The 27,664-nt window shown below is 38.2% G+C and overlaps 2 protein-coding genes across 9 annotated transcripts; one reads left to right on the top strand and one right to left on the bottom strand.

Annotated features, from left to right (window-relative positions):
* The first annotated feature begins 3,944 nt into the window (after window positions 1-3,944).
* LOC131322815 (trifunctional UDP-glucose 4,6-dehydratase/UDP-4-keto-6-deoxy-D-glucose 3,5-epimerase/UDP-4-keto-L-rhamnose-reductase RHM1-like) lies at window positions 3,945-7,923 on the top strand. Of its 2 annotated transcripts, none has more exons than XM_058354314.1 (3): window positions 3,945-4,083; window positions 5,159-6,746; window positions 7,163-7,923. In XM_058354314.1, exons 2-3 carry the CDS (start codon window positions 5,172-5,174, stop codon window positions 7,613-7,615), a joined length of 2,028 nt encoding a protein of 675 aa, XP_058210297.1. In that variant the 5' UTR covers window positions 3,945-4,083; window positions 5,159-5,171; the 3' UTR covers window positions 7,616-7,923. The 2 variants fall into 2 exon arrangements, with proteins under 2 accessions (XP_058210297.1, XP_058210296.1); XM_058354313.1 differs by having other exon boundaries at window positions 3,964-4,166.
* Window positions 7,924-8,569: 646 nt separating this feature from the next.
* On the bottom strand, window positions 8,570-27,534 carry LOC131322813 (alpha,alpha-trehalose-phosphate synthase [UDP-forming] 1-like). 7 transcript variants are annotated; one of them, XM_058354310.1, is made up of 19 exons: window positions 22,620-26,710; window positions 22,106-22,382; window positions 21,169-21,508; window positions 20,903-21,000; window positions 20,346-20,734; window positions 19,097-19,211; window positions 18,835-18,936; window positions 17,571-17,721; window positions 16,436-16,524; window positions 14,988-15,036; window positions 14,053-14,153; window positions 13,063-13,250; window positions 11,625-11,742; window positions 10,718-10,897; window positions 10,519-10,641; window positions 10,359-10,446; window positions 10,124-10,254; window positions 9,927-10,025; window positions 8,570-9,228 (listed from the first exon to the last, which is right to left on the bottom strand). In XM_058354310.1, the coding sequence occupies exons 3-19, from the start codon at window positions 21,497-21,499 to the stop codon at window positions 8,821-8,823; spliced, it is 2,760 nt and encodes a 919-aa protein (XP_058210293.1). In that variant the 5' UTR covers window positions 21,500-21,508; window positions 22,106-22,382; window positions 22,620-26,710; the 3' UTR covers window positions 8,570-8,820. The 7 variants fall into 7 exon arrangements, with proteins under 7 accessions (XP_058210293.1, XP_058210291.1, XP_058210294.1 ...); XM_058354308.1 differs by having other exon boundaries at window positions 21,169-21,555; XM_058354311.1 differs by having other exon boundaries at window positions 22,090-22,382.
* Between the last annotated feature and the right edge of the window lie 130 nt (window positions 27,535-27,664).

The following is a 27,664-nucleotide window of genomic DNA, read 5'->3' on the forward strand; positions in this document are numbered from 1 at the left end:
TGAACAGTAGCTTTGGAGGGTGTGCGGGACAACGGAAGCCCAAAGGGCATGGAAAGGCTAAAGAACCAAAGGAGACAGAAAGCTGTCCAGCCGCTACCCGTAGCCCAAAAATGGTACTACCCGTAGCCAGTGATCAGAAGCTGTGTCAAATTGCAAAACGAGACTACTACCCGTAGCCCAAAAATGGTACTACCCGTAGCACCTGGGATTTTCTGCCGATTTTTGTACCCGACCAAGCAACAACTTAGGGGTATTTAGGACTTTTGTAACTCTTTTTTAAGGGGCTATAAATACTTTCAAGCCTGATTTCAGTAGGGTATCTTTACTTTGGCACTCTCTCTCTCTCTCTACCTCCATTAATGGAGCTCCCATCTCTCTCTTCATTTATGCTTTGAGGAGGATTTTTGAGTACGATCCGTCTACTTCCAAAGCTTTTAGTCTTCATTAAAGGTGTAAGGAATCTCATTCTCTTCGAGGATCTTGTCTTTATTTCGAATTTAATCAATGTTTAGTTTTCTCCTTACCATTACCCGTGCTCATTTCATGTCTTCTTACGATATGTGTGAGTAGTGTAGTAAGGTTAGGTTGTGGGATGGTTAGCATCCCGTAACCAAGGGTGTTGCTTGTTCTTCTCATGTAATTTTCGTTTTTATAGCTTAAGCATATGCTAGGGTCAATTTTAAGTATCAAAACTTTGAGGTGTTAATCTCTTTGATCAAATGTAGGCAAGGGTTAAACTTCTTGCCACATTTGATACTTGGAGCTATGTCCCTCCTTGTGTTTGTCTAAATGCACCAAAAGAACCCTAGACATGTTTAACACTTTGGTTAAAAAGAGAAGAATCAAGTTTATCCTTGCGTTATGGGTGTTAATTATTCCTAAACCTAGCCTTTAAGTTAATCTCCAGTTAAAAATCCGTAGTTAGGTTAAGTAGCAAGTTAACTAAATCGTTCAGTTGGCCGTCTCAATGCCGAAGTTTGGTTGGCGGTCCTAACGCTAAATCTCTACGCGAGCTAATCTCTGAAAACAAGTTATGGATGCGCTCCCTGTGGATTCGACCTCGGACTTCCGGGTATTATGCTTTCAACCGACCTAACCCTACGCTTGGGGTATTCTTATTGCAACACACATTAAGGTCGCAAGCAGGTAGGTTTTTGTGTGTTTCAGGTAATTCGTATAAATAAGGCGCATTTTAACGCCATGGATGGCTCAAGTGCTTCCAAGTACCCGAAGGCCCTGTCGGCCCCTTAAAATCTGTCTAAGTATGGAAAAATGACTTTCTGGAAAAGTATCGATTTTTGAGATTAAAAATGGCGGTAATTGATTCTTGAATTTTTCTAAGAGTAACTACAAAGTTGCAAGGTTTTATTTGAAGAGCAAGGTCATGTTTTGATCCATTTTCTCTTGAGAAAAATGTGCTGTTTTCCATTTTGTACTAAAAGTGGGGGGTTGACATTTTGATTTAAATGGAATCTTGAAATTCTAGTAATGCCATTATTTCCAAATGGGGGGTACTTTCTTATTTTCATTAAATAAATTAAAGTAAAGGAAATGTAAAAGAAAGGTTTAAAATGTAGCATTTAATTAAGTTTAGAGAATGAAAATAAGATGCTGAGGAGCTGTGAAGTTGCTGGGAGCTGTTTGCTAAAGCTGAAGCCAACCTGAAATCTGCAGTTTAGAAGAATGTTATCGATAACATCCTCAATGGTATTGATAGCATTTGCTCCATTTTGGTCCACAAGTTGTCCAGACCTGAGGGAATCGATAACATTTTGTTGGAGTTATCGATACCAATTTTCTCCGGGGGATCATTTCAAGGATGTTATCGATACCTTAGCCTATGGTATCGATAACTTTTGTCTCCTGCAGATATTTTTACTGTTTTTTGGACTTTCCATTTATGGAATACTTGCCACTTTTGGCAAGTTCAGGGATATTTTGTGGAGAGAAAATGCTGAGTTGTATAAATACTCTTCTCTCTCTCTCTCTTAAAGTAGTAGGTAGTTAGTTTAGGTTAGTCTTTCTCCATTGTTGTGCTTTCAAGCTTTTGTCTTTAATTTGTCAAGAACTCAAGTAAGTCTTTCTCGTTTATTGTTTTGTCGTGTATTAATGTTGTAGCTACGGACTAGATTCTTCTTTAAATCAAGTTTATTTTCATTTCTATCGGTTAATCATGTTTTCTTCCTTTAGCATGTTTTCTAGTCTTTTCCTTAGGTGTGAGTAGTCATTTAGGCTTGGCCATGGGGTGAATAACGCCTCGCGACTTTGGTTAATCTTGCCTTTCTCAACTTAAGACTTGAGGTTTGGTTTGGAAATGTGAGTGGTTCGCCTTTTATGTAATAAAACTTGTCGATGTTAACCTCCGGTGATCATATGCTCGCTCATATGGTTCCGTGAGCTATGTCTCGACTTGTGTTTGCCAAAAGAACCAAAGAACTTGCTTGCTTTCCAAACCATGCTTCTAGTTCTTGACCTTGATATTTAGTTTGAATGCAAGTCTTGGCGTTGTTAATCTCCGGTGATCATGTGCTCGCTCACATGGTTCTGTGAGCTATGTCACGCCTTGTGTTAAGCTTGTTGTTCAAACTCTATGTTAAGTCTAACCATTTTCATACCTAAATCTTCCGGTTAATAGCCTATGCCGTGTAATTCAACTGTGTTTTCGTTGAGAATTGTTGGATGGCTTAAGTTACGGGTGTTATGAACTTCTATGCCTTGCCGCTTGTTAAATTAAGTTTAACTCGTTTTCTAGTCATTTTCGTAAGGGCAATTCTCACCTTTCAAAGGAAAACCAAAAGTTGGCCGCCTAAACGCCGGAAACCCTTACATCTAATCCGAACAAGCTATATTCGAACTCCCTGTGGATCGATTCGGACTTCCTCGCTATACTATGCAAATCTTTAGTTGTAGTCCGGTTAATAAATAATTGAATTTGACGGCCGTTTGGTAAACTTCAACGACTACCGAATTCGGCTCGACCAATCAATGCTTGTAACATGGTGACTTGGGACCTCAGGGACACCCAAAGCTCAGCAGGGGTGGTGTACATGTATCATTTGACGGGGTTCAATCCGTTTTTTTTTTTTTCTCTTCTGTCATACTATATTTTGCTCGCGTTGTGAAGTTTATCGTTCGAACAAAAGAATTGAAAAACAGTTAACATCGGTATCAATAAAAACAAAAACACATTTTCCTTCGATAAAAACTCGTGGTGTTGAAACTAATTTGAAGAAACGCGTTTCCGGAAAAAGACAAAATTCGACCAATCTCTTTTTGGACAAGAGCAACAAACATGGCTAATCGAGAGAAATGAACAAATTGGATCACATTAATGGTCACGAAATGAGCTCATCGAAAGGGCACAACACACTACTACCTCATCAGCCATCGTTGACCATAGCCCTATCCAGCCAGCTTCCTGGCTATACATCCACCATCTCGTTTCACTAGAAACTTTTTTTGAGACTTTGTTGCCATCAAAACAAGGGAAACAAAAAAAAGAGACTTTGTTACCAAATGAAATGCTCTTCATTACGGAAAGCGGTTCTTGCGAACCGCGTGAATGTAAGTAACCCGACTACTCGGAGGTTCTTCTGCTAGCTCTCACCCTAGCCAATGTACACAATATTAGTAAAAAAATCTCTCTCTCTCTCTCTCTCTTCGATTAATCTATAATATAAAATAAAGCAGAAAAATGTCTAGGCTGATCTATGATCATTAGAAAATGTCTAGGCCATCACATCATTTTTTTAATCTTTATAGAGAATATTCTTGTAATAAATCTATACTACTCTCGTTTTCACTTTTAAGGAAAATGCATCCCTATTTATATATCGCATTTTATAATCAAATAAAAAAATGTCCCAAAATTGTAACAAGAGTTGTATAATTGCGTTTGTTAAATAAAGCAATCGGGTATGATGGATAATCTATTCATTTAAATTTGCCAATTCCGCTTCCATTTCGATCATTGTATGTATGCACCTATATATAGGCACCTCTTATACGCCTCGATCTCTCTTCTCGCAAATCTTCGCGTTACTCTGCTGCCAACATTTCTCTTGCTCCGCAAAATACTCTCTGGTCTTCTTCTTCTTCTCTCTTTATACTCCCTCTATCTTTCTCGCCATCACAATTGACATCATTGGCTCGAACCCAATTAGTAAGTTGATCCAAAGTCTCTGATCTTGTGATTTCTCTGTTCATCGTGTTTTCATAGTTTATGCTTTTCGAAGTTTCTTTTCTGTGGTGTGATCTGGGTATTCTTCGATTAGCTTAGATCTGTTGGATAAAAGTGTGCTGTCTTAAATTGCTTCTGATATTTGATTACTCGATGTGCATTTCTTGATTCATACAGATCTGTTATGAGTTATTTGATGACGGTTTCCATTTTTGTCGCATTGGGTATATTATATAGGATCTCTTTCTTTAATGGAAATTTTATTGATCGCCCAACATGTGCTAAAGAAATCTGATCTGCAATTTTGGTGAAATTCCAAAATTAATGTTGGATAGCGTCATAGCGAATCAGCAATACCAATGGGTTGAGGCACAAGACTCAGTTTTCCAAAATTAATGTTTGATCTGACAACTAGGATTCAACGTCATTTTATGTTTGATGTAATTTTTGTTCCAAATGTTTGGATCAATATATAAATCTTTATCGAAGAAATGTTTTTCGAGGAAATTTGTTAGAGTTTTTTGTTGGAGCAAGTCGAAAATGTAAGATCACGGTGGAGAGGGTGAGTATCAGATTGTTAGTGAGTTTGGTAATGGGATTCCGGGTTATATAGATCAGCAATAATCATATTCCAATTCCACACAGCAAGATTCCGACCATCCTAACCAAGCTTGAATTTTGATCAGTTGGCTATTCATTAGTGTAAATGTGTAATTAGAACAAGGAGTTGTTTGAACCATGCTTTATTTTGTACAATGCTTTTACTTTCTGAATCGTATCAGAATCCTCTGGTGTTAAAATCTTGTGGTGGATTGAATTGGAAAGCTAATGCTCATGTAGTAGAGTATGGACCATTTGCATGTTAAATGTTTTCTCGTAGTAGAGTAGTAGAATTGGGATTTTGGTTTTACTACCTTTCTAAGATGTCAGATTAGTTTCTTTGTCTTCTGAGTTTGGTTCTGTAATTGTATTGCACAGAGGCTGGTGTGACATGGCTGCATATACGCCCAAGAACATTCTTATTACTGGGGCTGCTGGATTCATTGCATCTCATGTTGCTAACCGGCTCATTCGAAGTTACCCTGAATACAAGATTGTTGTGCTTGACAAACTTGACTACTGTTCAAGTCTTAAAAACCTAAATCCTTCTCGATCGTCCCCCAACTTCAAGTTTGTTAAGGGGGACATTGGCAGCGCTGATCTCGTCAACTACCTACTCGTCACTGAAAACATCGACACGATAATGCACTTTGCTGCCCAAACCCATGTCGACAATTCATTTGGAAACAGTTTTGAGTTTACCAAAAACAACATTTATGGTACCCATGTTCTTCTAGAGGCATGCAAAGTCACTGGCCAAATTAGAAGGTTTATCCATGTCAGCACAGATGAGGTCTATGGAGAGACAGATCAGGATGCAGTAGTAGGAAACCATGAAGCTTCTCAATTGCTTCCCACAAATCCATACTCTGCGACAAAAGCTGGGGCAGAAATGCTTGTTATGGCTTATGGAAGATCGTATGGGTTACCTGTGATAACCACTCGAGGAAACAATGTTTATGGTCCCAATCAATTTCCTGAGAAACTAATCCCAAAATTTATTCTCTTGGCCATGCAAGGGAAGCCTCTACCGATTCATGGGGATGGCTCAAATGTCCGGAGTTATCTTTACTGTGAGGATGTTGCCGAGGCTTTTGAAGTCATTCTTCACAAGGGAGAAGTTGGTCATGTTTACAATATTGGCACAAAGAAGGAGAGGAGAGTAACTGATGTTGCTAGGGATGTATGCAAGCTCTTCTCAATGGACCCGGAAACAAGCATTGAGTTTGTGGAGAACAGGCCATTTAATGACCAGAGATATTTTCTAGATGATGAGAAGTTGAAGGATTTGGGGTGGTCCGAACGGACTATATGGGAAGACGGGTTGAAGAGAACAATGGAATGGTATACCAATAACCCTGATTGGTGGGGTGATGTCTCTGGAGCATTGCTTCCTCATCCAAGAACGTTTATGATGCCTGGTGGATTTGAGAGACAATGTGATGAGGGCGAGAAATACCACGACGAATCATTTCATTTTTCAACTACTTCTAACCAGAGCCGAACGGTGGTACCAGATTCCAAAACCAGTGGCTCTCCTATGGAACGACCTTTGAAGTTCTTGATTTATGGTAAGACTGGGTGGATTGGTGGCCTACTAGGGAAAATATGTGAGAAACAAGGAATTCCATACGAGTACGGAAAGGGGCGCCTAGAGGATCGATCCCGACTCATGGATGATATCCAGAATGTTAAGCCCACCCATGTTTTCAATTCTGCTGGTGTGACCGGTAGACCCAATGTCGACTGGTGTGAAAGTCATAAAACAGACACAATACGTACCAATGTTGCTGGCACTCTGAACTTGGCAGATGTTTGCAGAGAGCATGGGCTTCTGATGATGAATTTTGCTACTGGATGCATATTTGAATATGATGCTGCTCATCCAGAAGGTTCTGGCGTTGGGTTTAAAGAGGAAGACATACCCAATTTCACTGGTTCTTTCTACTCGAAGACAAAGGCCATGGTAAGTTAGCATTTCTGGCTTTTATATTTGTATAGCATCCTTATGATAGGTTTATATTTTCTGGAAGGTCACACTTACAAGTAATTACTCACGAAGATCAAAATTTCTTTCACTAGTCATTTTGCTTAGCTAGGAGAAAGAAACAATTCGGAAATATTTTGAAAATGTGGCCGAACATAATTGAAATGCCAGATTTGGGGATGTTTGAGTTGATATTTCTAATTGGCGCCGAAACAATTCAATATTTCTGTACATTTCCTGAAATGTCCTTATGTCTTGGGGCATTTGGGCAGTTGTTGGTGGAAACATCTGAATTTTGGGGTTCAACTAATTTTGCTTTTCGGTCTCTTAGGAAACAGAAACGTTTCAGCCCTTGATTATCATTACACATATTCGTTTCTTTGATTCTCCAACAGGTTGAGGAGCTCTTGAAAGAATATGACAATGTTTGCACCCTCAGAGTTCGAATGCCTATATCTTCAGACCTCAGCAACCCGCGCAACTTCATTACCAAAATCTCTCGATATAACAAAGTGGTCAACATTCCGAATAGCATGACAATCTTGGATGAGCTTCTACCCATTTCGGTCGAGATGGCAAAGCAGAACCTCAGGGGCATATGGAATTTCACAAACCCGGGTGTCGTGAGCCACAACGAAATCCTTGAGATGTACAAGGAATACATAGATCCGGAATTCAAATGGGCCAACTTCACATTGGAAGAGCAAGCCAAGGTGATCGTTGCCCCTCGGAGCAATAACGAGATGGATGCCTCCAAGTTGAAGAATGAATTCCCAGAATTGCTATCTATCAAGGAGTCATTGATCAAGTATGTGTTTGAACCCAACAAGAAAACTTTTGCTGCGTAATTGTGAGTTTTACGTTAGGTGCTTTGGTTCTGGATTTCCCTTTGGAATGGTCAGCCGTCTGGAGCCATAATTCATTCTTTGTTCATTGCATTGTTTCTATTACTATGTGTGAATTTTTGATAGTTTATCAGGATGGCTTCGAGAGACGTTTTCTGTTTTTCATTTTTATTTTAGTTTTTCTTGAGTTTCCTTTATTCGAAGGAACTTGTAAGTAGACTTCACATATATGGTTGTTATCATCCGCGAGCTTGCAGTGGCGTAACGCTTGGATTCTACAATTCATAAATTCGTTCGTTGTTTAACTTGTATTTCACATGTGTTTAGCTATTCAAGTAAAAAGAGCAATGCTACAGACATAGACCAAAGTACGTAGATACGTCTTTCTCTGGATCCATGCAATTGAATCTGTCTACTTTGGTCTGTATCTATATACTTTTGGTTGCCCAAAATTTTATGTATTGAGGTTTATGCTGTATTTATTTTTCTTGACCTCTGAATCCAGAGGTTCCGTACTTCCAGAAAACTAAAGCTCAAATTTTGAATAGAACAAAGCTCATTTTACATTTTTGCCAATGTAAATATTGGCAACATGTTCCTCATATAAAAATATTGGCAACATTCTAATTTTGCGTTTGTATAAAAATCTCTACTCGAAGTTGTCAACCAATGCGAGAGTTTTCCAAACTTGAAATATTTCCAAAAGAACTGCACTAGAAACATAGCGTATTTCAAGGATTACAAATCAAAATCTCTACAAAAAACCAAACAAAATTATAAGAACCGAGGGAATATTGACCTGTGGAATCATCTTGAAGAATGAGATATCCATTGGTGTTCTTGACAGAATAGTTCTTCGTTAGACATATGGATTAGTAATTCGAAATGCAACTGTACAGTTTTTTCACCAAACAATTTAGCAAAATAAGATTAATTTAGCAAGATTAAGGAAAAGATTAGCGGAGAGATAGAATCGGCACTAAAAAAAACTGGTTTCCTCTGTGCATATCTGAGCTTGTAAATCACAAACTGAGGCTTGGATGCTCTGAGTCTTCTAAAACATGATAAGCTTCGCATGTAATAAACTTGTTACAACAAGAGATTCCTGGAACCACCTTGGCTTCAGCCTTCAGGTCTAAAGCAAGGCTCCTGCATCATATAACCAGATGCATGGAAACATACAAGAGCATACCGCATATATCGCAACTCTACGAAGGGGAGCTTGATACAGATGCCCCGGCCAGTTCTTTCAGGAAAGCAACAACTTCATCCGATGATCCAAGAAGGTACCGAGCGTTCGTGCGGGTCCGCCCAACAGTGCAAGAAAAGTAGTTCTCCCCCTTGAGGTCGAGCACGTTCCACGTTACTTTTTCTGGAGAAGGCCGCCTTCCGGTCCTGTATATGTGGCTGTTGGTTTTCTTCTCAGAGTTTGGATGGGGTCGTTGTGTTCTGCCTTGAGATGATTTAGAAGAGTTGCCGTTTCTGCTAGAGGAAAGCTTCAGAGGTGGCCTCCTCTCCCCAGGGAGCTTTATTGTATCGGTTACCTTGGTTCTTGAAGCAGCTCCTAGTGTGTCGGAGGGAAGTTCTGGCTCGAAAAAGGTGTAGACGTCTTCGTCCTAAAACAAAGATAATAATTGTGAGAGAGAGAGAGAGAGAGAGAGTTTACCTTTCTATTTCCAGTATTCACCCCTATAAGTAGCAAGCATACCAACTTAAGATCTATGTACCGTACTGTTTTTTGAAGTCCGTACATCTAATTATACAAAGAAAATTGAAAAGTGGAAAACAGTATAATCAACCAGCTTATAACATCACTAGTATCTGAGATGCAGTTCATCAGGTTGCATCCTACTCCTCTGCGCAATGCCCTATCTTTGAGAGCACAAGTTGCAAATTACCTTCCTCTCTTGATTATGAGAGTCATTGCACTCCATATAAACAATCTAGCTATTACATTTTTATGCGGTTAGAGTTCAATATTATTTATTAGTTAGAAAACACTCCTCTTTGGTAAGGCTCTTTGGAGTTTGGACTTCGGATGAATTTCATTTACACTATTGAGGGAATACGAGAATGGAGTCGTCATTGTTAGCTTAGTACACATTGTTGAGCTTATTGTATCTGCCATTGTCTACTATTGTTCCAGTGTGTGCACCTTGTTCCAGGCAATCTGTTTGTTGTTTCTCCACCTGGGACGGCGTTGCATGTGAGGGAGTGTCAGCTTACTGTGCATCGGTAAATCCATTTCTTAATAGTTTAAGGTCACAAAACAATTGGCATCTAATGCAAGGCTAAGAGGGAAGAAGAAGTATACCTTGCCGAGAAAATGCCCTATGCATAGGACATAATCAATTGGCGTTGAAATGAATTTACTGTGAACTATCTCACCCAATATACGATCAATTGCCGCTCCCTGCATGAAGTATGATCCATGAATTAGTAAGGGTACATCAAATTGCAGTAGACTAGATAGATTATTTACACATTTCTGGAAACCATAATCCCAGTTACCTTTGTGACACCAACTGCTCGAACCTCGACAGAACGGCTGCCTTGGACAACATCAACTGATGCATTAGAAATCGGGCCTGTCCAGAGATGTTGCAGCATATCCCTCGCTTGAAGTTTTCCAAATTCGAGATCTAGAAGAGCATCAAGATGACATAAAACGAGAGGAGGGGGGGGGGGGGGGGGGGGGGTTGGTGATGCATCTAAGAGAAAACCGACAAGAAAAAAGTTCAAGTACCTGCATACTTGTAGTTCCATACTAGTGAAGTTTCACGGGGTTCAAAATGTGACCGAGGTGTTCGTTCTGTAAAATACTCAAACACATGCTGAAAAAGAGAGGAAAGCATCAGAATTTTGGCAGCTGAAAAAATAGAAATGGAAAGAGCAACAGTACATACCTTGACACTATCAACCCATTCCATATTTAAATGCTCTGGCATAGTCGTCATCCAGTCTCCCTTAGTAAAGCGAAGAAACATTCCGTTTTCTGCTGCAAGCCACATGTTGTACTGACCAAAGTTCTGTGAAAGCACTCACTTAAGAATTGGAGACAGTAGGGATAGAAAAAGAAGACAGAAATGGAGCTAGATGAAATACATCATCTAAGACACTTCTGCCACTTCCACTCAAGACAACAATGGTGGTCTTTGGATCACTACAGAGTGCTGTTAGGGTTTCTTTTAGCTCTGGATGCAGTTTAAGATCCATTTCTCTAATTTGATCACCCCCTCTTCTTCCTGGAGTATCCACTGGTTCAGTTAATGTTGCATTGAATCCCTGCAAACACAAATCAAAACATCTCTAACCCATTTGAAAACAAATAAAGAACGCAAGTGCCTACTGCCATCCAAGCTTTTTTGAGACACCACAAAGGCTCTAAGTCGGCAAACATCAACTACCACAAGAGATATGCTTGACTACATGCATTTAAAAAACTAAAACGTGAACAAAAGCCTAATACTTTCTTGCAATTTCGTAAAGAAAAACCGCCCATATATAACTTTCTACTGACGATGAATTACGTTTTTCATTCTTCATACATTTTTCTTGACAGACTCATGGAAATAACTTGAGAGCAAGGAGGTTGGCCGAAAAGTGACACCCAATATGGGTAATGCGCAAACCAACCATTACACCACATCCCTGCATCGGGTGAAGAGGTAAATGCATAGGGTGTAGGTTCCCCTTGGTAGGAGAGTGCAGTGGTTACCACTCTGATGAAGGTGGTGGTAGGGAGCATTGTCAACTCAAAACAAACAAACTTATTGGATTTAGACCCATCACAAAAGATACTATGGGAATACTCTACAACCAACATTCAAGGATGGTAGAATATAATATGTTGCAGAAATCCACGATCAACGTGAATACACCCCATTTCCATGCGAGTATTTAGAGAACTTTGCGAATGAAATGAAAACCCAATTGATTTACTCAATATCTTTCATTTTCAGCCAAGTAGAATTGCTCAAATTCTTTAGGCTAAAGATGAAGCAATGCGTACCAGTATAAGTAATCTGTTATTGGATTGTAAGTAATGTTCAGTTGCATCATGGACTGGAAGTGATGGTGGTACTTGTCTTATCCTTAGCTGAGCTTCAACTACGGTGTCATTCAGTTCGCTGCACACCAACAAATGTAGCTCAAAGTTCAGGTCATACTGTGGTAACGAAATGCTTTTACGCAAACTGTACTTCAAGCTGCATAGATGTAAAATAATCACTCTATTCTTAAGGCATTTTCTTTCTGCCACTCATTGCTGTACGCAAATCACGTTGAGTCGAGATCAATTGCTACAGAAGCGAAAAAACGCCCACAACATGTACTGCATTTGACCACAAAATTCCGATGGGCTTCCCAAAAAGTCTCAGTTGTCTTCACTGAAAAAGCTGCAATCCAGTTTTGCGGAGTCCATAACTAATTCTATACTAGGGGAGAACTTGAAAAACCATTTACAGATAACCAAATACACTGCTTAATCGTCAGGGCCAACCCAAGCAAACCAATTCTTGTTATTGCCTGCCTGAGGTCCAAAACTGGAAAAGGCCCCAATTTGGTGATGCGGCTAATGCTTGTAAGCATACCTAATTCTACAATGATTTACCTCCAATTGGTTGGCCCAAAAAAGTCAGCCTCAAATAAGGCACTTGAGATTTATACCAATTGTTTAAAGTCATTCATTCAGTAAGTAGCAATTGGAACCCCAACTCCAACAAGCTATATTACCGAGTCCCTAACATCCCACAAAACGCCAAAATAAACTTAAGGAGCGGATGTAGTTTGCTAACCGGCCATATCCATATTGCCCTTTCAGAGCTGAACGACAAAAAAGGATTCGTGTACCGACCCCAATTAGTTAGGGCACAAGACTTCCTTCGGTTTGGTTTAGGCTCAATCAATTTGAATAGAAAAACTGTCACGGTGAAGGTTTAGTCTGTGGTATCAGATTTATCTAGAGAGCCTACGATTTTAGAATTTAACTTTCCATTGTTGAGTGGGTTGTTAGTTATGAACTTGCATAAAATTTTCTTCGGAGAATATACATCCTAAGCAATGAACAAGCTGTATTCAGAGTATATAACTTCTATACCATGTAGAGAACACAGTTAATAGTTGAAATGCATTCGCATATTTCGGGGTAGAATTAAAGAAGTGCCCATTCCATACAGGTAACTATAGCATAGGTACAGAGATTCCTAGTAGAATTCAGATGCAATAAGCTTTATCAATCAATGCATATTGATATTCTTGCTTGGACAGACACAAACATATGATTTCCCCAACGTAACTAGACCCTCCCTTACCCCACAACTCTGACTTCAACTTATATATCTCTGGAGTATTGAAAATTCAAGGTCATTATTTTTCACACTTTTACGGAACAATCCAGGTATGAAAAATCTCATTCGGTTTCTGCTCAAAGCCGCATCACGAAAATATACCTTACGAAAGTTTCAGCCCATTCTTGAGCAGTATGGGTAGTCACATGCACAAAGTTATGCCAGTGCCGCTTCTCTCTTTCTTCAGCTGACATGTTCAAAGCTTGGCCAATAGAGGCTGCAACTTCAGTTATGTTCCAGGGGTTCACAAGAATTGCTCCAGCACCCAGAGACTGTGCAGCACCTGCAAACTACAAGCATGCACAAATGATCATAAGTGAGAGAAAAATGGAAGACAGGAACATGACTCGACTAATGTCATCGTATACTGCATGAAGTTAGTCAATCGAAAAAAACAAACTAGCAAAATCTGGAGTAAACATAGTTTGCAGTGTTTAATGGGGCTATGAGTAAATGTTTCATCGCAGTTGCACTTTTAGCAGGACCTAGAAGGTAATAGTTGATCCAAAAATTTGGCACAAAAAACATCCAAGTACTCCATTGGAACAAGAGATCCTGACTTAACATTGCAATATTTGTCCAACATGTAACACACTACAAGCCAATTCAGATAGGTTTCATTTCCCAAAAAATTAATTATGTCCCATCTCTATTATCAGCACCCGAAATGTGTAGGTTAGACTGTGTAATTAAGCAAATAAATTGTTCCAGTGTCCTGAAAACCACTAAATATAAAGGATGAAAAAGTCATGTTGTAGAACTAAATTTTTTATAAAATTAGTTGGTCAAAACCAATGTTGTGATTCATTGTCTCTTTTGTATGAAATTATTCCTTACCAAATAAAACCAGAACATTCATTGTTAGGTATTCGAAGGAATGATGCTCATTTACTTAATATATTTCAGACGAAGAAAAAGCCTAAGTTTTCGTAATCAGTATTTATCACCCAGCTTGTATGACTTAGAAAATCAATTCTTTGACTGAATTCTCTCAAAATCATAGAAGTACAGTAAAACCAAAAAATCAGTCTACAAAGACAATTACAGTTAAGATCAGAACAGACTAAGAGTTAAAAAGGTAGTGGTAATTACTTCACTCAGAATGAGAACACCTTTCTTTGAATCTTGGCAGGCCACAAACTCATAGCTGACGAGATTCATTCCATCCCGCAAAGATGTGACAAGTGCTACATCTGACCACCAGAAAAAAGAGGGTAAACTTGTAAGTCTATAATCAGTTCATTGCTATTGCATAGAATTTCAAATCAGCAAATGCACATATCCAACTACCTATAGTTCCAATTTAATGATCTAAAACAAACTCCACATCTAATCAGAAAGCCTTTCCAATTTGGTGACCTGTAACCTTCAACTGTATTTAAAGAACGAGCCGCCACAATTTAAGCAGTCTCCGAAGGAACTTGGTACACCTAAGGTTTGAATTGCAGTAAAAAATTTAATTAACTCGTTCTAATTTCAAACTAACTGAAGGGTGGTGTGGTGGACTTCCATTGAATGACTGAAGTACAATAGGCTTTCAAAGTGAAGAATAAAGGCTACAGGTCCCACAAACAACGTCAGACTACAAAGACAATAATCCTACGCCCATTGTGGAATAGACTGAAAGCAAAAGTAATCTGAATGAAGCTTAACAGAATTTTAGCTTTCTTCTTTCAATGTTGAAGAGTTTGAGAAACATGTGATTAACAATCACATAATGTAAACAATGACCAGCATATTAGGAACTTTATTATAGTTGAAGTTGCACAATTATGAACAATACATCAGACTTTATTGAATAAAACCGGAAACGTAAAGGTACATAGATCTAGGTTTAATCCACAGATTAAGGCACAAGTCACACAGCTTGCAGCTAAGAATCATTTCCTGATGCAACTCTTTTGTCAATTGCAACACACTGTTATTTCATGTTGCCAAACTAAAGGCTTAGTGAAGATCAATTTAAACATGACATTCTCAAGATCTCCGGTCAACTAAAATTAAATGTTTTAGGTATAAACTAGTACCAGTAACAGCATAGAGTGCACATAATGCATGAAAGTCGAGAGAGCGATCCTGTAGATATACAAAAAATTGCTTTAGAAAAGACTCCCATTGTACCAAACCGTGCAGAGTTTGAGCATACATTAAAGCTGAACACGAAATAGATGATTGCATCCCACCATCCAACATTCAAGATAAAAGCTGCAAATCTGTCATAGTCCGTACTCAACCTGATATTTTACAGTTGGTTATGGAATAGAAGCGAAGGATTCAGAACATTTCAGATATTTGACTTAACCCTGGCAAACAGCATACATAACGGACACAGAACAAGGGCTAGGGGAAAAACATAATAAGTTCCCATCATCCATTTCATTATATAAGAAGTTTGTTGGGTAGAAAATATCTGAAGTGCTTATGCAAGGAAAGAAGATAATGTTTCAACTTCTGAAAATAGTATATAAAAACTAGAAAATTATGGATGGCACTGGCGGCTCTATGTATTAGGGTGGGTGTTTGAACACCCTAAAACGAGAAATACTTAGAAATTTTATTTCAGGCTTTGATTGAACAGCCAGTCTTGTATTATGAACACTCATCAATTCAAGTAATTAATAATTGAACACCTAATACATTAGCCCAAAACAAGGTTCAGACTCTCAAAAATAAGACAAATAGACATAATAAAAAAATGATCTATTGATATCAGTGTCATGCTTTGCCTTTCCTATATATGACGGTCGGCGCTATATCTCCAAAAAACAAGAGCATATGCCCAAAAAGATTTGTATGAATTTATTCACCACATTTTCCCATAAAGAATATCAGTGAACCTACACGCCGGCTTAATCTTGTTTGGCTCAAAATAAAAAATATTGTTGAGAACAATCATAAAATATTATGTATTTTATATTTTTTAATTGCACTACTCAGACTAATATACAAAATTTTGTGTATATTTTGCTGGTGGATAGAGCTAGTAGAGTTCAGGTAATTCTTGAACACTCTGTTACAAATTTCTGAAGCCGCCACTGATGGGATGGACTGGTAATGAACTACCTCCAATGACAGACACAGAATCAGAACTACTACCATGTCAACATCTTGTAACACTAGCAATTTGACCTCCTAGATAAGACAGCAACAAAAATATCACCAAGATTTTAAACAAATTTGATCAAACCTAACTGTGACATTTCTCTTTACCGACTTAAAACACTAACAAATGCAAGTATACAACCTTTAATAATATTGTCTCAAAGTGTTCTTCCAGACATGCTACTGAATCTGGAAAAGATAGTGATCCAGTCATTCCAAAATGATCTTGGACAAATACACATGCAATTGGAAAGGCGCCTACCAAGTAGAACACCCTTCTCACTGAATAATTAATTGAGCAGGTAAACAACGAGCCAAATAGAGTTATGGGACTAGAAAATTAATAATTGATGAAGGAGTCAAAAAGATTCACCAGATGATGTATTGGAACAGCAGTCAAAGTCCCAAATCTTCCGTTAATGCGTCCAACAATTTCATGAACCTGGCTTGTGAGTTTTTGGTCTGTGAAAGCACATAACAACAACAAATTGAAACGCCATATTAAGAAAAAATTCATGGGATTCATGCACTAAGGGATTGAAGTGTCAATAGAGATTCTCACTGCTCATAAAGAAATGTGCATTGCTTAAATAAATGTCCTCATATGAAGCACGAATACTGGCAAACGAGGGCCGCATAGTATTTGAAAAGGATAAGATATCCAGATATCCTCAGACACTAGGTGGGATACATATCCCATACTTCGCCAGGCATGCATAATTAAAGGTATTTAAAAATTAATATCTATCTTTATTTTAGTACAAGATAATTATCGAATTCTAACATACTATTTGTGATGTATGCTTGTCTAGAATTAGAATATTGTTGTCAGCAGGCAGAATAATACAAGAATAATTTCCATACATGCACATCATTGTATCCTTAGTCAACGATATCCTACATTTTATAAACTGTTGTATTAACATATTGGTATCGTATTGTACGTTCTATATCCATGCTTCATATACATGTACCACCATGCAAGGTATACATGGCAATCGAAGTTGGCAAGAGATTGTGTAATACAATGGATTTTGATAGGATAAAATCATTTTGGAATAGAGTAGATGAAGGCTAGATGTTGACATCTTTATGGGAGCGTGTTCAAAGTTCAAATGCAAAGGAAGACAATGAGACTCAGATCGCTAGGAAGCACAGACACCTTTTAGGAGGTTGTGTACCAATGTCAAACACGTGGGGCATCAACGCTCTCTAGACACGTGGCCAACAATCAAATAAGAAGCATCCTATTTCTTTTTCAATTGTCTCTTTTGTTTTGACAGTTGACACTTCGGAAACACTCTAGAATATGCTCATAATATGTTAGGACACTCTCGGAATACGCTAGGGGCACGTTCAGGGACACAAATGAAATACTAGGCCCTAATTAAGGTCTAGGGAAGTCTTATTTCTGTGGGATAGACGATGACGCATAGATAATAAAATCCAATGATGAAGTCAAAGTCCTTATGAAGAATAACATTGGGCACATTAATATTCCGACATACATTCAGGAACATCTGTTCTTGTTGGCACAGCTATTTGCAGCAAAACAACTTTGTCGCGCCAACTGGAGTTTTCCTCGAGAAACTTTTCAAATGCCAGTATCTTTTGGGGAATTCCTTTGATCATGTCTAGGCGATCAACACCTAACATTACCTGCATGAAAACAACAAAAATAGTAAACAGAGCAGGTCTAGCTGCAAAACACTTCACCGCAGCTCTTTTGCGTAATCAAATAACCACCAAATATCCAAATAAAGTAAGAGCCGGAAGAAAAATACACCACAATTAAGCTCGTAAATAAGCAAGCACAACATGCAAAATCATATTAACATACTTTTATGTATGCAGTAGATAGCCCTCAGTACATAAAACCTTTCAATGAATGGATAGCTAGACACTCAAAGTAGAAACCTACAAAATTACACCTACAACTAATTAAGAAAGACGCAAACAACAACGTGTTTCTCAAAAAAGAATCGCTGTGCAAGTACCTGACACCACCATGACATGTGGACACGAGGTCTCACCACAGCACATCTCTTCGCGTGGGTTTTGTTTACCTTTGGTAGTCTACCAGATAAAAGGCAGGAAATGAAGCCTTGATAACTTCTATATAAGCAGTTAATGGTCATCTTCGAAAAAAAAAAAAAAAGCAGCAGCAATTAATGGCATGCCTCCACTACTAGAACTAGTAGTCTATTCTTTCTTCACCATCAACACTCACTCTGTTCGCTATAAGCTCAGCACTCTGAGGCATACTTTCCACTGCTACTCTCTCCTTCAATGAGTTGTCTTGTCTCCCTCCGAATCTACTCTATATCTCTGAGTCAACTCTGACACACTTCTAGATTTCCCATCTAACCCGCAGAATCACTTTTCCCTACCCACACAAGGCAATGCCAGCGAAATTAAAAGGTATTGCCATGTACTTCAAAGTTCAAACAGGTTTCCAAGACAATTTACAAACCTTTTGGAACATTTCATCAAAGAGTCCTTAGTGGTTGCTACAATTTCCAATTCAAAAACCGTTCTTTGCAAGTTGCAACTATCGGAAATAAACCATAATAGTTCTTCTACACATACTGAACAGTTAGCTACATTATAGAAATGACTCAACTTTGGTTACAAAAACTCATCCAAAGGTTGCAGATGAAAATTCTTAGATGACCTTTATCAAATGATATACGTAAAGCTCAATTTGAAAGTTTACTCATAGATACTACAGGAGAAACTGACTAATATAGAAGCAAGGAACACAAGATCAACCTTTCGCCCAGCAAATCTTTCTTTTAGTTCTCTGATATGCTCCTGGACTTGAGGAACCTCAAGTGCGCGGATGAATCGATCTGAATCTATTCCAATAGGAAACTGGCATTCAACAAATACGGACAAGAATAAGCTTAACAAAGGTGATGTTCAAGTGCTTCAAAATGGAGAGTTCAAAATCTGCTAGCTAACAATAGCACACTAATATTTGAGAAGCGACTTGAAGAATCAAACGTGTAAACTAATGTAATGTTCAATTTACCGCAGCCACACGAGTCAGTCTTCCTTGATCCTCTACTCCTTCAGGTGTACCTTCAAGCCCAAGAATACGAGTGCATGCACTAACAAAATGCCTTGCATAATCATAAGTGTGGAAACTGAAATAAGGAAGTCAATGAGTTGGTGTTAGGCGATTTTAAACTTTTAACTTGTAAACTGACAGCTTTAGTCTAGTCACACAAAGAAACAAGTGATGCTATAAGCTGCTTTGGCAAGAGCACTTTCAACGACTTGGTGGTGAATCTAAAGTCATATAGGAGTGGCATCAGGTACAACATTTCTAGTTGAGTTAAATAGAACGACAAGCATCTTATTAATTTAGCCAAATAACAGACAGCATAGGAAAACATGAAGAATAAGAGAAAGTGAAACATGAGGTGAGGTAGACCTTAGTTGCAGGAACCTCCTATCAAGGCCGCAAATCCACCTCAGAACCTCCCTCTCACGCTCCCAAGTCACTCTCCACGGAACCTCACTACCATTGAGAAAGGAACCCGCTCCCAACTAGAGATAGAACCTCTTAGGAATATGAATCCCAAAACAAAAGTAAAAGATACCAAGTAACAGAAATATGAAGTAATGATATGATAATAGGAAAAAATTTACTCAAATTTGTTCAAGACTTAGTATAAACGTAATATTTGCTTATACTCGCTACAGCAGTATTTGTAGTTGATATGACTAACGAGTAACAGTATTTTCTTGTAGCATATATTTATTTGTATAAATCATCCATCAACGCTCCCCTCGGTGTTCCCAAACAAAGAGCTTCTATGATCTTCTGCTCCTCCCCCGCCTCTGGCCCTGATCCCGCCCCCACCCTGGCTTCGTGCAACTAAGAGGTAGACACATGCAAAAGATATTCAGCTGTATTCTTTGTAGTAAAATATAGAGACACGTCATGGTTAAACCTCAATATATCTCAATTTTCACCTCTGACATTGTCAACAGGATTTGTGTGAGTGGTGATGCAAGTCAATGCAACTAGCTCTTTGCCTTGGACAGAAATACCCCATAAAGATAATCTTCAGGAGATCTTACAGTTACATACTAGTTAATAGATAGCCAACAAGCGTTTGACTAGAACTTCGTTTTTTTGTTGAATGAGTATATCAATTTCAATTTTAGTAGCTTGCAAGAGATGCAATTAATTTGTATAACCATCGGTAATGGTATTCACCACTTGATCAACATAAGATTAAATATGGCTGCAGTGAACTACTAGAACTTACCCAACCAGGTCAGCAGCAAGCACTGCACGCAGCAACTCTGATCGAGATGGTAGCGTCCTATGGATTTCAGAGGAAGGAAATGGTGTGTGGAGAAACCAACCAACTTTCATTTTGCTATTATAGTCCTTCAGGCATTTTGGAAGGAACATGAGGTGGTAGTCATGGCACCAAACAACATCACCCTCTTCGTAATGCTGGTTTACCACATCAGCAAACATTTGATTTGCCTTCTTATATGCAGCAAACTGGGACTGGAAACTTCTGGTAGTGGCAAGACGATCTTCTTGCGGAAGTCCAAGATAATGAAAAAGAGGCCATAATATATTGTTGCAATAGCCGTTATAGTATTGATGAACAATATCCTCATCAAGGAAAACAGGAATACATCTCTGCAATGATAACCAAAAAAAGGAAAAAAAAAATCAGCAAATTGCTATGCTCACAAGAAAACTTCATGTATTAACATCAGATTTTACTTTATCAATGTCAATAGGCTAGTAAATGCATAGGGCACAATATGAACTACAGTGGAAAGATTGAAGCCTGAAACATTGAACCTTTTCAGCCAAAGCTTTAGTTAGTGCCCTCTGCCCGGCCTCATCTGGCACATTAACACCAGCCCATCCAATCCATCTTGCCTCAAACTCCTTGACACCTGTAAAAAGTCCAATTAACACTCATTTGGTGTCTCTGTGTATGTAGAAACCGTCTGTAGCAACCCAAATGCAACCCTCTGCTATTTGGAAAACCCAAAATATAGTTGATCATAAGCATGCTAAGATTACTATGAAACATAAGAGACACAATTCTAATTCACACTTACCCAGAAGAGCACTGACTAGACCCCCGGCACTTATTTCCAGTGACCAGGACTCCTCCCCTCTCCTAACTGCAGAAACAGGCAGCCTATTGGCCACCACCAACAGTCTTTGCCTTAAGGGAATCCTATCTGGCCTTTCCCATCCCTCACCAAGTGTCTGTGCAGCCAAGGCTCCTTCCAAATATTGCTCCACGTTGGAAACCCCCAAGTTATTGTCAGTAGCCTCATTTGAATGAGAAGCCCTGCTGCTCTTTCTTAGTTCTCTTTCCCTCAAGAGCCTTTCTAGTCTACTCGTGGGGATGGAGGAGTTACCGTTGTACTTGTTCCCAGGCATATGCTCGGTCTATAACCAAACATCCAACACCAGCTTTAGGAAAGATAATAAGTCTTCTAGATTTAGATTGACACAAAATTAAGTCATCATAAAACCACAAACCCAACAAATTTTAGTGCTTACGAATCAAACAGTGATTACTGTATAATGGTAAAATTTTAGACAACCAGTAGTATAGTAATATATTCTGCAGCAGTGGAACTAAAGTTCTTAGTTTTCTACATTTTAACCGAAGCATAATCAGTAATCATAACAAAAATGCAAACAAACAATAATTACGAAATTCTGCAGCAGTGGAGCAATTTTACTAAACTGGAAAGGATTATTACTTTTGGTTAACATGAAGACAAGAAAGACAGTTGCATGTAAACAAATAGATAAGAGAGAGAATCGGATCCACAGATTTGTACGGGGGAAAACGATGGGTCTACCATGGAGTCCTGAATATTTGTCAATAATTTTAATAGCCACATTTTACACAAATAAGACCCACAACTTCATAAAACAAGTGAAAGAAACATAAAATTACATATGAGCAGAGAAAGAGAAGAATTGTAAAGAACATAATTGTGTATGTCCATATCGAGAACATGAGATAACGGGTACCCAGAAATGGTCGAGTCGAAAAAAATAGTCACTGGTTCCTTCCACTTTAGAACCTCCCACGGATACTTAACGCGTTATCTATAGCACTGCACAGCTGGATATGCACAGCGCCTTTTATCCATCGTTTACGGTTAGGACTACCGAGGTCTCTAATCCCGATGGAAAAGAACAAACCATTGCAGGGGGGAAATTTTTTATTCAGCCTAGTAACTAGACACGAAAAATCCATGTTCGTTGCCCTTTTTGAACACAATGTTGCAGAAGTCTTTTTCAGAAACTGTTGTTGAAAACAAAGATATCTATCAGTTTCACGAAACGGATATCAAAAACTACCCATCAGACAAATTTTCAATATATCCTAAACCAGTAAACAGGGAAAGAAAAACGATAACAAAATACACCAAAATTTCGAGAACATGAAAGAATCAAAACCCCGCTTGAAAAAGCACTCGAGAATCAACAGCACCCCAAGAGAAAAGATCAAGAATCCGTTGGGCAGGAAAAAAAACATCACCTTTGTTTCACCTAATTTCATACAAATGTCGATACTTTGAGACGGGTTTCAATCAAAACTCAACACTACCGTTAGAAATAAAATCCTTTGGTTTTTGCTGGGTGCGTGATGAAACCAAGTTGGAGAGAGAGAGAGAGAGAGAGAGAGAGGAGAAATCTCCAGAATCTGAGGGTGGCAGAGAATTATTATCATAGTGAGAGAAAAGGAGAGGGGGCAACCGAATCCAATCCTCGTGTAAGCTTTACAAGGGTGCACTGCAGCCATGCAGCTAGCATCAAAGATTTTTACTGAAAAGGAGATATATAAGATTTTCCAAGTGGCCAATTTGGAATCTTCAGCAGAGCCCAAGGGTTAGCCCGGTCCGGTCAATTGAATTCGATTTATGCTGTAAAAATAATTTTTTGTGAATTTCTTAGTTCCGACGTAGATAGTTGAAAAACTTGTCTTTAACTGTTCGGGAATGGAATTAATTAAAATGCGTGTAAAATGCGTATAAACTAATCCGGACTGACCTTCGGAAAAAATTTGGAATCTTTAGAAAATGCTTACGCAACAGGGGCATCCCACTTCCCCCTACATTTCGAGCATCTAACCTAATTTATTAGTGCCAATGATTGTCATTAACATATCATTATGAATACAAGTCTTCTCTCCTGTGGCATCATTCTGGTGGCTGCCCCCACTGGGGCCTAATTTCTGCTGCTTTTTAGAAATCTTTTGTTTTTTTCCCTTCTTGTTTACGTAAGCCCATATTTATTGTGTATCCCGATTCCCGAATGTAATATCAAATTGCAAAATCATACTCGTTAAGAAGAGTGAAGAATAAAATAGTAGTAGTTGATAATTGAACCACTCATTGAATCTCAGTCATGACATTTTATTGCAATCATAAGCGATTGTAAATTGAAAATCTATGAGCAAATTAAGATTGTAAGAGGAGGCCCTCTTGAGCATTCTAAAAATATCAAAGATATCAATGGGCGGTAGTTTAGCGGGTATGATGCACTATCACTAGCGTTGGGTGAGTAAGCGACCATGTAATCGAGTCTTTTTGTGGGGCGTTACGTTCATATTTCTAAAATCAAAACATAACTTGAACCTTTACACGACTTACAGAATACGTAACCTATAAATTTATATAGACATATCCACAAATCTAGAATTTAAGAAAAAGAACATATGGTGTTTAATTTGAATTTATTGACATAATCCAAAGTTCTAAAAACACAATGGTAGGGAAAAAAAATCAACCCTATGTCATAAAGTATTAATCTGCATTACCCATTTTCGTATTTCTAACTGCAAATAATAGAACTACCTATGTTTCACAGAGATTTGAGGTAAGCTTTGAACTAAAATAGCCTCATGGTTAGTCTGGTTAGTTTGGTAAATTTGCTCTCCACACAATTGACCAGGGTTCAATTCTTGAGGTCAAACCGCAAAAAAACAATTTCTTGTGAATTCCATAATTCTGACATGGATGACCTGCTTTTGACCGACCGGATCAAAGAAGAGATTATTTGAGACGCGCGTAAGCTGGCTTGGATACCTCTAACCTTCAAACCAAAAAAAACTATGATCTAAAATATATGAAGGCTGTGCACTGCAAAAAAATCTCCCAAAATATCATCAACTTGGATAGGAGAAAGGAGAAAAGATGATAAAAAAATCATGCCCAATTGTACTATAAAACCAAATCAAATCGCCAGGTGGGGATGAAAATTGACAGACAGAGACCCCGCATGCAACCTTGTTCTTTTCTCTGTCAAGCAAAAAGCAAGTGGATTAACGCATGATTTGGGTGGCACCAGATGTAAGGTTGCTGTAGGAGAGCCCGTGAAGTTTTACAACGAATTTGAGTCTAAAGCAGAGGACAGAAACAGAAACAGGGGGTGTCCTTTTCTCCCAAAAGCCATGAATATATCATGTGTCAGTGTGTGCAGTGCCAAAGAGCCAACTGGTGTTGTGGGTCCCACGAGGAGACGAATCTTCTACCGGATTCTGACCTGAAGCAGGCCCAAGAAGGTCCAACGAAAGTTTCCAGGAAAGTTAAATGAAACCGGAAAATGTCCGACGTACAGTTGTGTTTGGTCTGTGTTTTGAAATTTTTTTTGAAAAATAATAGGAATAATAAGTAGAGAGAGATAGAGAGAGAAATATTGAAAGTAAGGAGAAATTTTTTGAAAAATGCTTTTTGAATTGTAAAGAGAACAAGGCAATTCAAAATGTTCAGGATAGTTAAATGAAACAGGAAAAAACGACATTAAATGCAACTTCTTCCGTTCCAATTTATTTGTCCCAGTTCTATTCTAACTGGATAAAAAAATTACTTATATCTTTAAATTGATAATGAATTTTATATCCAATATGAATCTTGTTTGATAAATCTCAATTTGTTCTATAATACAATGTTTTCAAAATCACCTAAAACATTATAAATTACAAGATATAATCAATTGAAAAGTGGCACAAACTTCTAAAAGTGACAACTAAATTGGGACGGAGGTAGTATATACACTCTTACCGATCACTCATCTTCTATATATGTGTCGAACCTATGCATTTAATTATATGGGATGGACCTCACAAATATGTGACAGAGGAGTGATCGACCGATAGTCGATAGGCGTGTCTTTAGTATTGTTGAACGGGAAAATGTCCAAAAAATTTAAATAAATGGTTAATTTTCCTGGACATTTTCCTAGAAACTTTTCATGCCTGATGGGGTGATCGTAATTATCCAAACTGGACAGTGTGCGTGTCATTTTGGGGATTTTGTGTTCCATCATTTCTCTTAAAGTCTTAAAGTATTCTGAGATAAACTTATTCACGACCCAGTCTTGAACTAAGTAATTTCGGAGCCCAATTAAGTTAAACTTATTCACCATAAACGTTATACGATTTAAAGCAAGTCAGTTTAGTCAAAATATATAACACAATTAAGTTAATAAAGTATTCTGACATGAATTCGAAATGACATAAATCTGCAATGACACGACTCGAACACGACAAAATGTGCACTCGTATTCCTATAATTTTAGGTTCATTGAGATCGAAGCCCTTTTGCTGCCGCTACCAACATAAGTAAAGCACCTATGCCCATTACAAGGTTTTCTGGAGAATTGACCTTGGGCTGGGACATTGGGCCTGGTCAAGCATGGGTGATTCTCGGATTAGTTCTCATCTAAGGGCCCCCAATGCTATCGAGGCCCCATGTTTTATCCTTTTCTGTTAGTAAAAGGCTTCTAGAAAATATCATCCTGGCCCAATAAACTAAAACACAACCTCTCCTGGGAGGCACTCAATAATAGACACAAGCTTACATGGAAATGAATCCTCTCTGGTCCATTAGGCTAGAAGAGACGGTCGTGATTACTGATTTAGATCGTCCATTTGTTGCAATTAATGATTTGAATTTGCTTGTCAACTCTTCTTAGTTAAAGTTAATTTTTACCGGTAAGAATTGATGAGCGAATCTGAACCATTGAATATATCAATGACAGATGTGGACTCTCTCCTCCAGTCCAAAACATGAACCGGAGAGGATCTGGACCCAACTTACATACATAATGCGCTTTAAATTCTAGTTTTATGTTTGCACTTTCTTTACTCTTGCGAATTTTAGATATGTTTGTAACTTATAGAAAGAAAAAAAAAGAAAAGAAACGAAAGCGTAAATTAGGAAATTTTCACTTCCAATGTTAAGTTTTGAGGAAAAGAGGAGAGAAAATAACAAAATCAAGCACGTGCATAGTAAATTTTTTCTCTCTTTTCTCTCGTTTTCCTTAAAAGTTCTAAACACAATGTTAGTATTTTTTTCAAAAAGACGCATTCACCTCACGGTTGCCCTCCCTTACGCACATCACATAATTCGCGTGTGTGGGTGGGTGTAGAAGCGTGAGCGTAAAAGTGTTTTGGAAACACATCTCTCAACTTGCTAAAATTCGCGAGAGCGCGAGTGCATTGCGATGATTGAAAGGGAGAGTGCGGAACATTTTGAAGAATTATGTGATTAAGACATTACGTATAACTAAGCATCTACTACCAACAAGTTCCGCAAATGACTACAGACACAAACAATAGGAAATCATCAACCAGAGTTCAGTTTCCGTAGATAATAGAGGGAGCAAAAAACTCACACACGGTGAAACCAAACCGATCCATTTCGAGTACATCAACCAGATCTACGAACTCAATCACATCTGAGTTCCTCCAACAGTACTCGATTACACAATTTAAATCTGCGGCAGTATCATCTACTCCGTAGTATTCAGATGCATATCTTTATATATATATATATATTCATTTGATCATACCGCAAAAAACGATGACCTGAGCATGATTTTGATACTAATTCTGATTAACGGACCATACGAATACATAATACTATTAGGTTGATTAAGCATTAATGATACAATCACTAACGTATTACAATGTAAGAAGAAATGCTCAATTGCGCAGTTTCAAACATACGAACCCAGAAATAATATTTATCGATACCCGTTAGAGCTGATTTTTTACGGAGCCCTCTAAAATATTATTTTAAAATTTATGGATATTTTTCTATATTTTTTGTTGGACCCGAAATGAGTCCCATAAAAAATGTAGTGGATGGTGTAGTAAAAATGTGTAGTGTATATGCAATATAAATGGAAGCTGTAATCAACTCAAACTATAGATACAGGAATACGTACAGTCCATACACACACACACACACATATATATATATATATATATATAGAGAGAGAGAGAGAGAGAGAGAGGTTACCTCCAGGTTGACGAATTGCTCGGCGCCGCTAAGGTTCTACAACACGCTTTCCAATGTGTATCAGACAAAGAGCTACTGAGATTGCATTTTTGGAGAGAGAGAGAGAGGGATTTGTGCGCTTGAGAGACGATCGAAACGAAGAATTGTCGAGATAGCGAGAGATGGCTAGCTTTATATATATATATATATATATAGAGAGAGAGAGAGAGAGAGAGAGAGAGAGAGAGAGAGAGGGATTTGTGCGCTTGAGAGACGATCGAAACGAAGAATTGTCGAG

This window comes from Rhododendron vialii, chromosome 4a, assembly GCF_030253575.1.
Source record: "Rhododendron vialii isolate Sample 1 chromosome 4a, ASM3025357v1".
Classification (NCBI taxonomy): domain Eukaryota; kingdom Viridiplantae; phylum Streptophyta; class Magnoliopsida; order Ericales; family Ericaceae; genus Rhododendron; species Rhododendron vialii.

Bases quoted from the DNA above. Each gene is read 5' to 3' on its own strand.
- LOC131322815 (XM_058354313.1), top strand. From the start codon at position 3,979: ATGCACCTATATATAGGCACCTCTTATACGCCTCGATCTCTCTTCTCG. The intron at 4,167-5,158 runs GTTGATCCAAAG...TGTATTGCACAG, and splicing joins GGCTCGAACCCAATTAGTAA to AGGCTGGTGTGACATGGCTG. The intron at 6,747-7,162 runs GTAAGTTAGCAT...ATTCTCCAACAG, and splicing joins ACTCGAAGACAAAGGCCATG to GTTGAGGAGCTCTTGAAAGA.
- LOC131322813 (XM_058354306.1), bottom strand. From the start codon at position 22,640: ATGAAATTAGGTGAAACAAAG. The intron at 14,154-14,987 runs GTACTAGTTTAT...TCTGGTGGTCAG, and splicing joins TGCACTCTATGCTGTTACTG to ATGTAGCACTTGTCACATCT. The intron at 10,026-10,123 runs GTAACTGGGATT...TACTTCATGCAG, and splicing joins GAGCAGTTGGTGTCACAAAG to GGAGCGGCAATTGATCGTAT.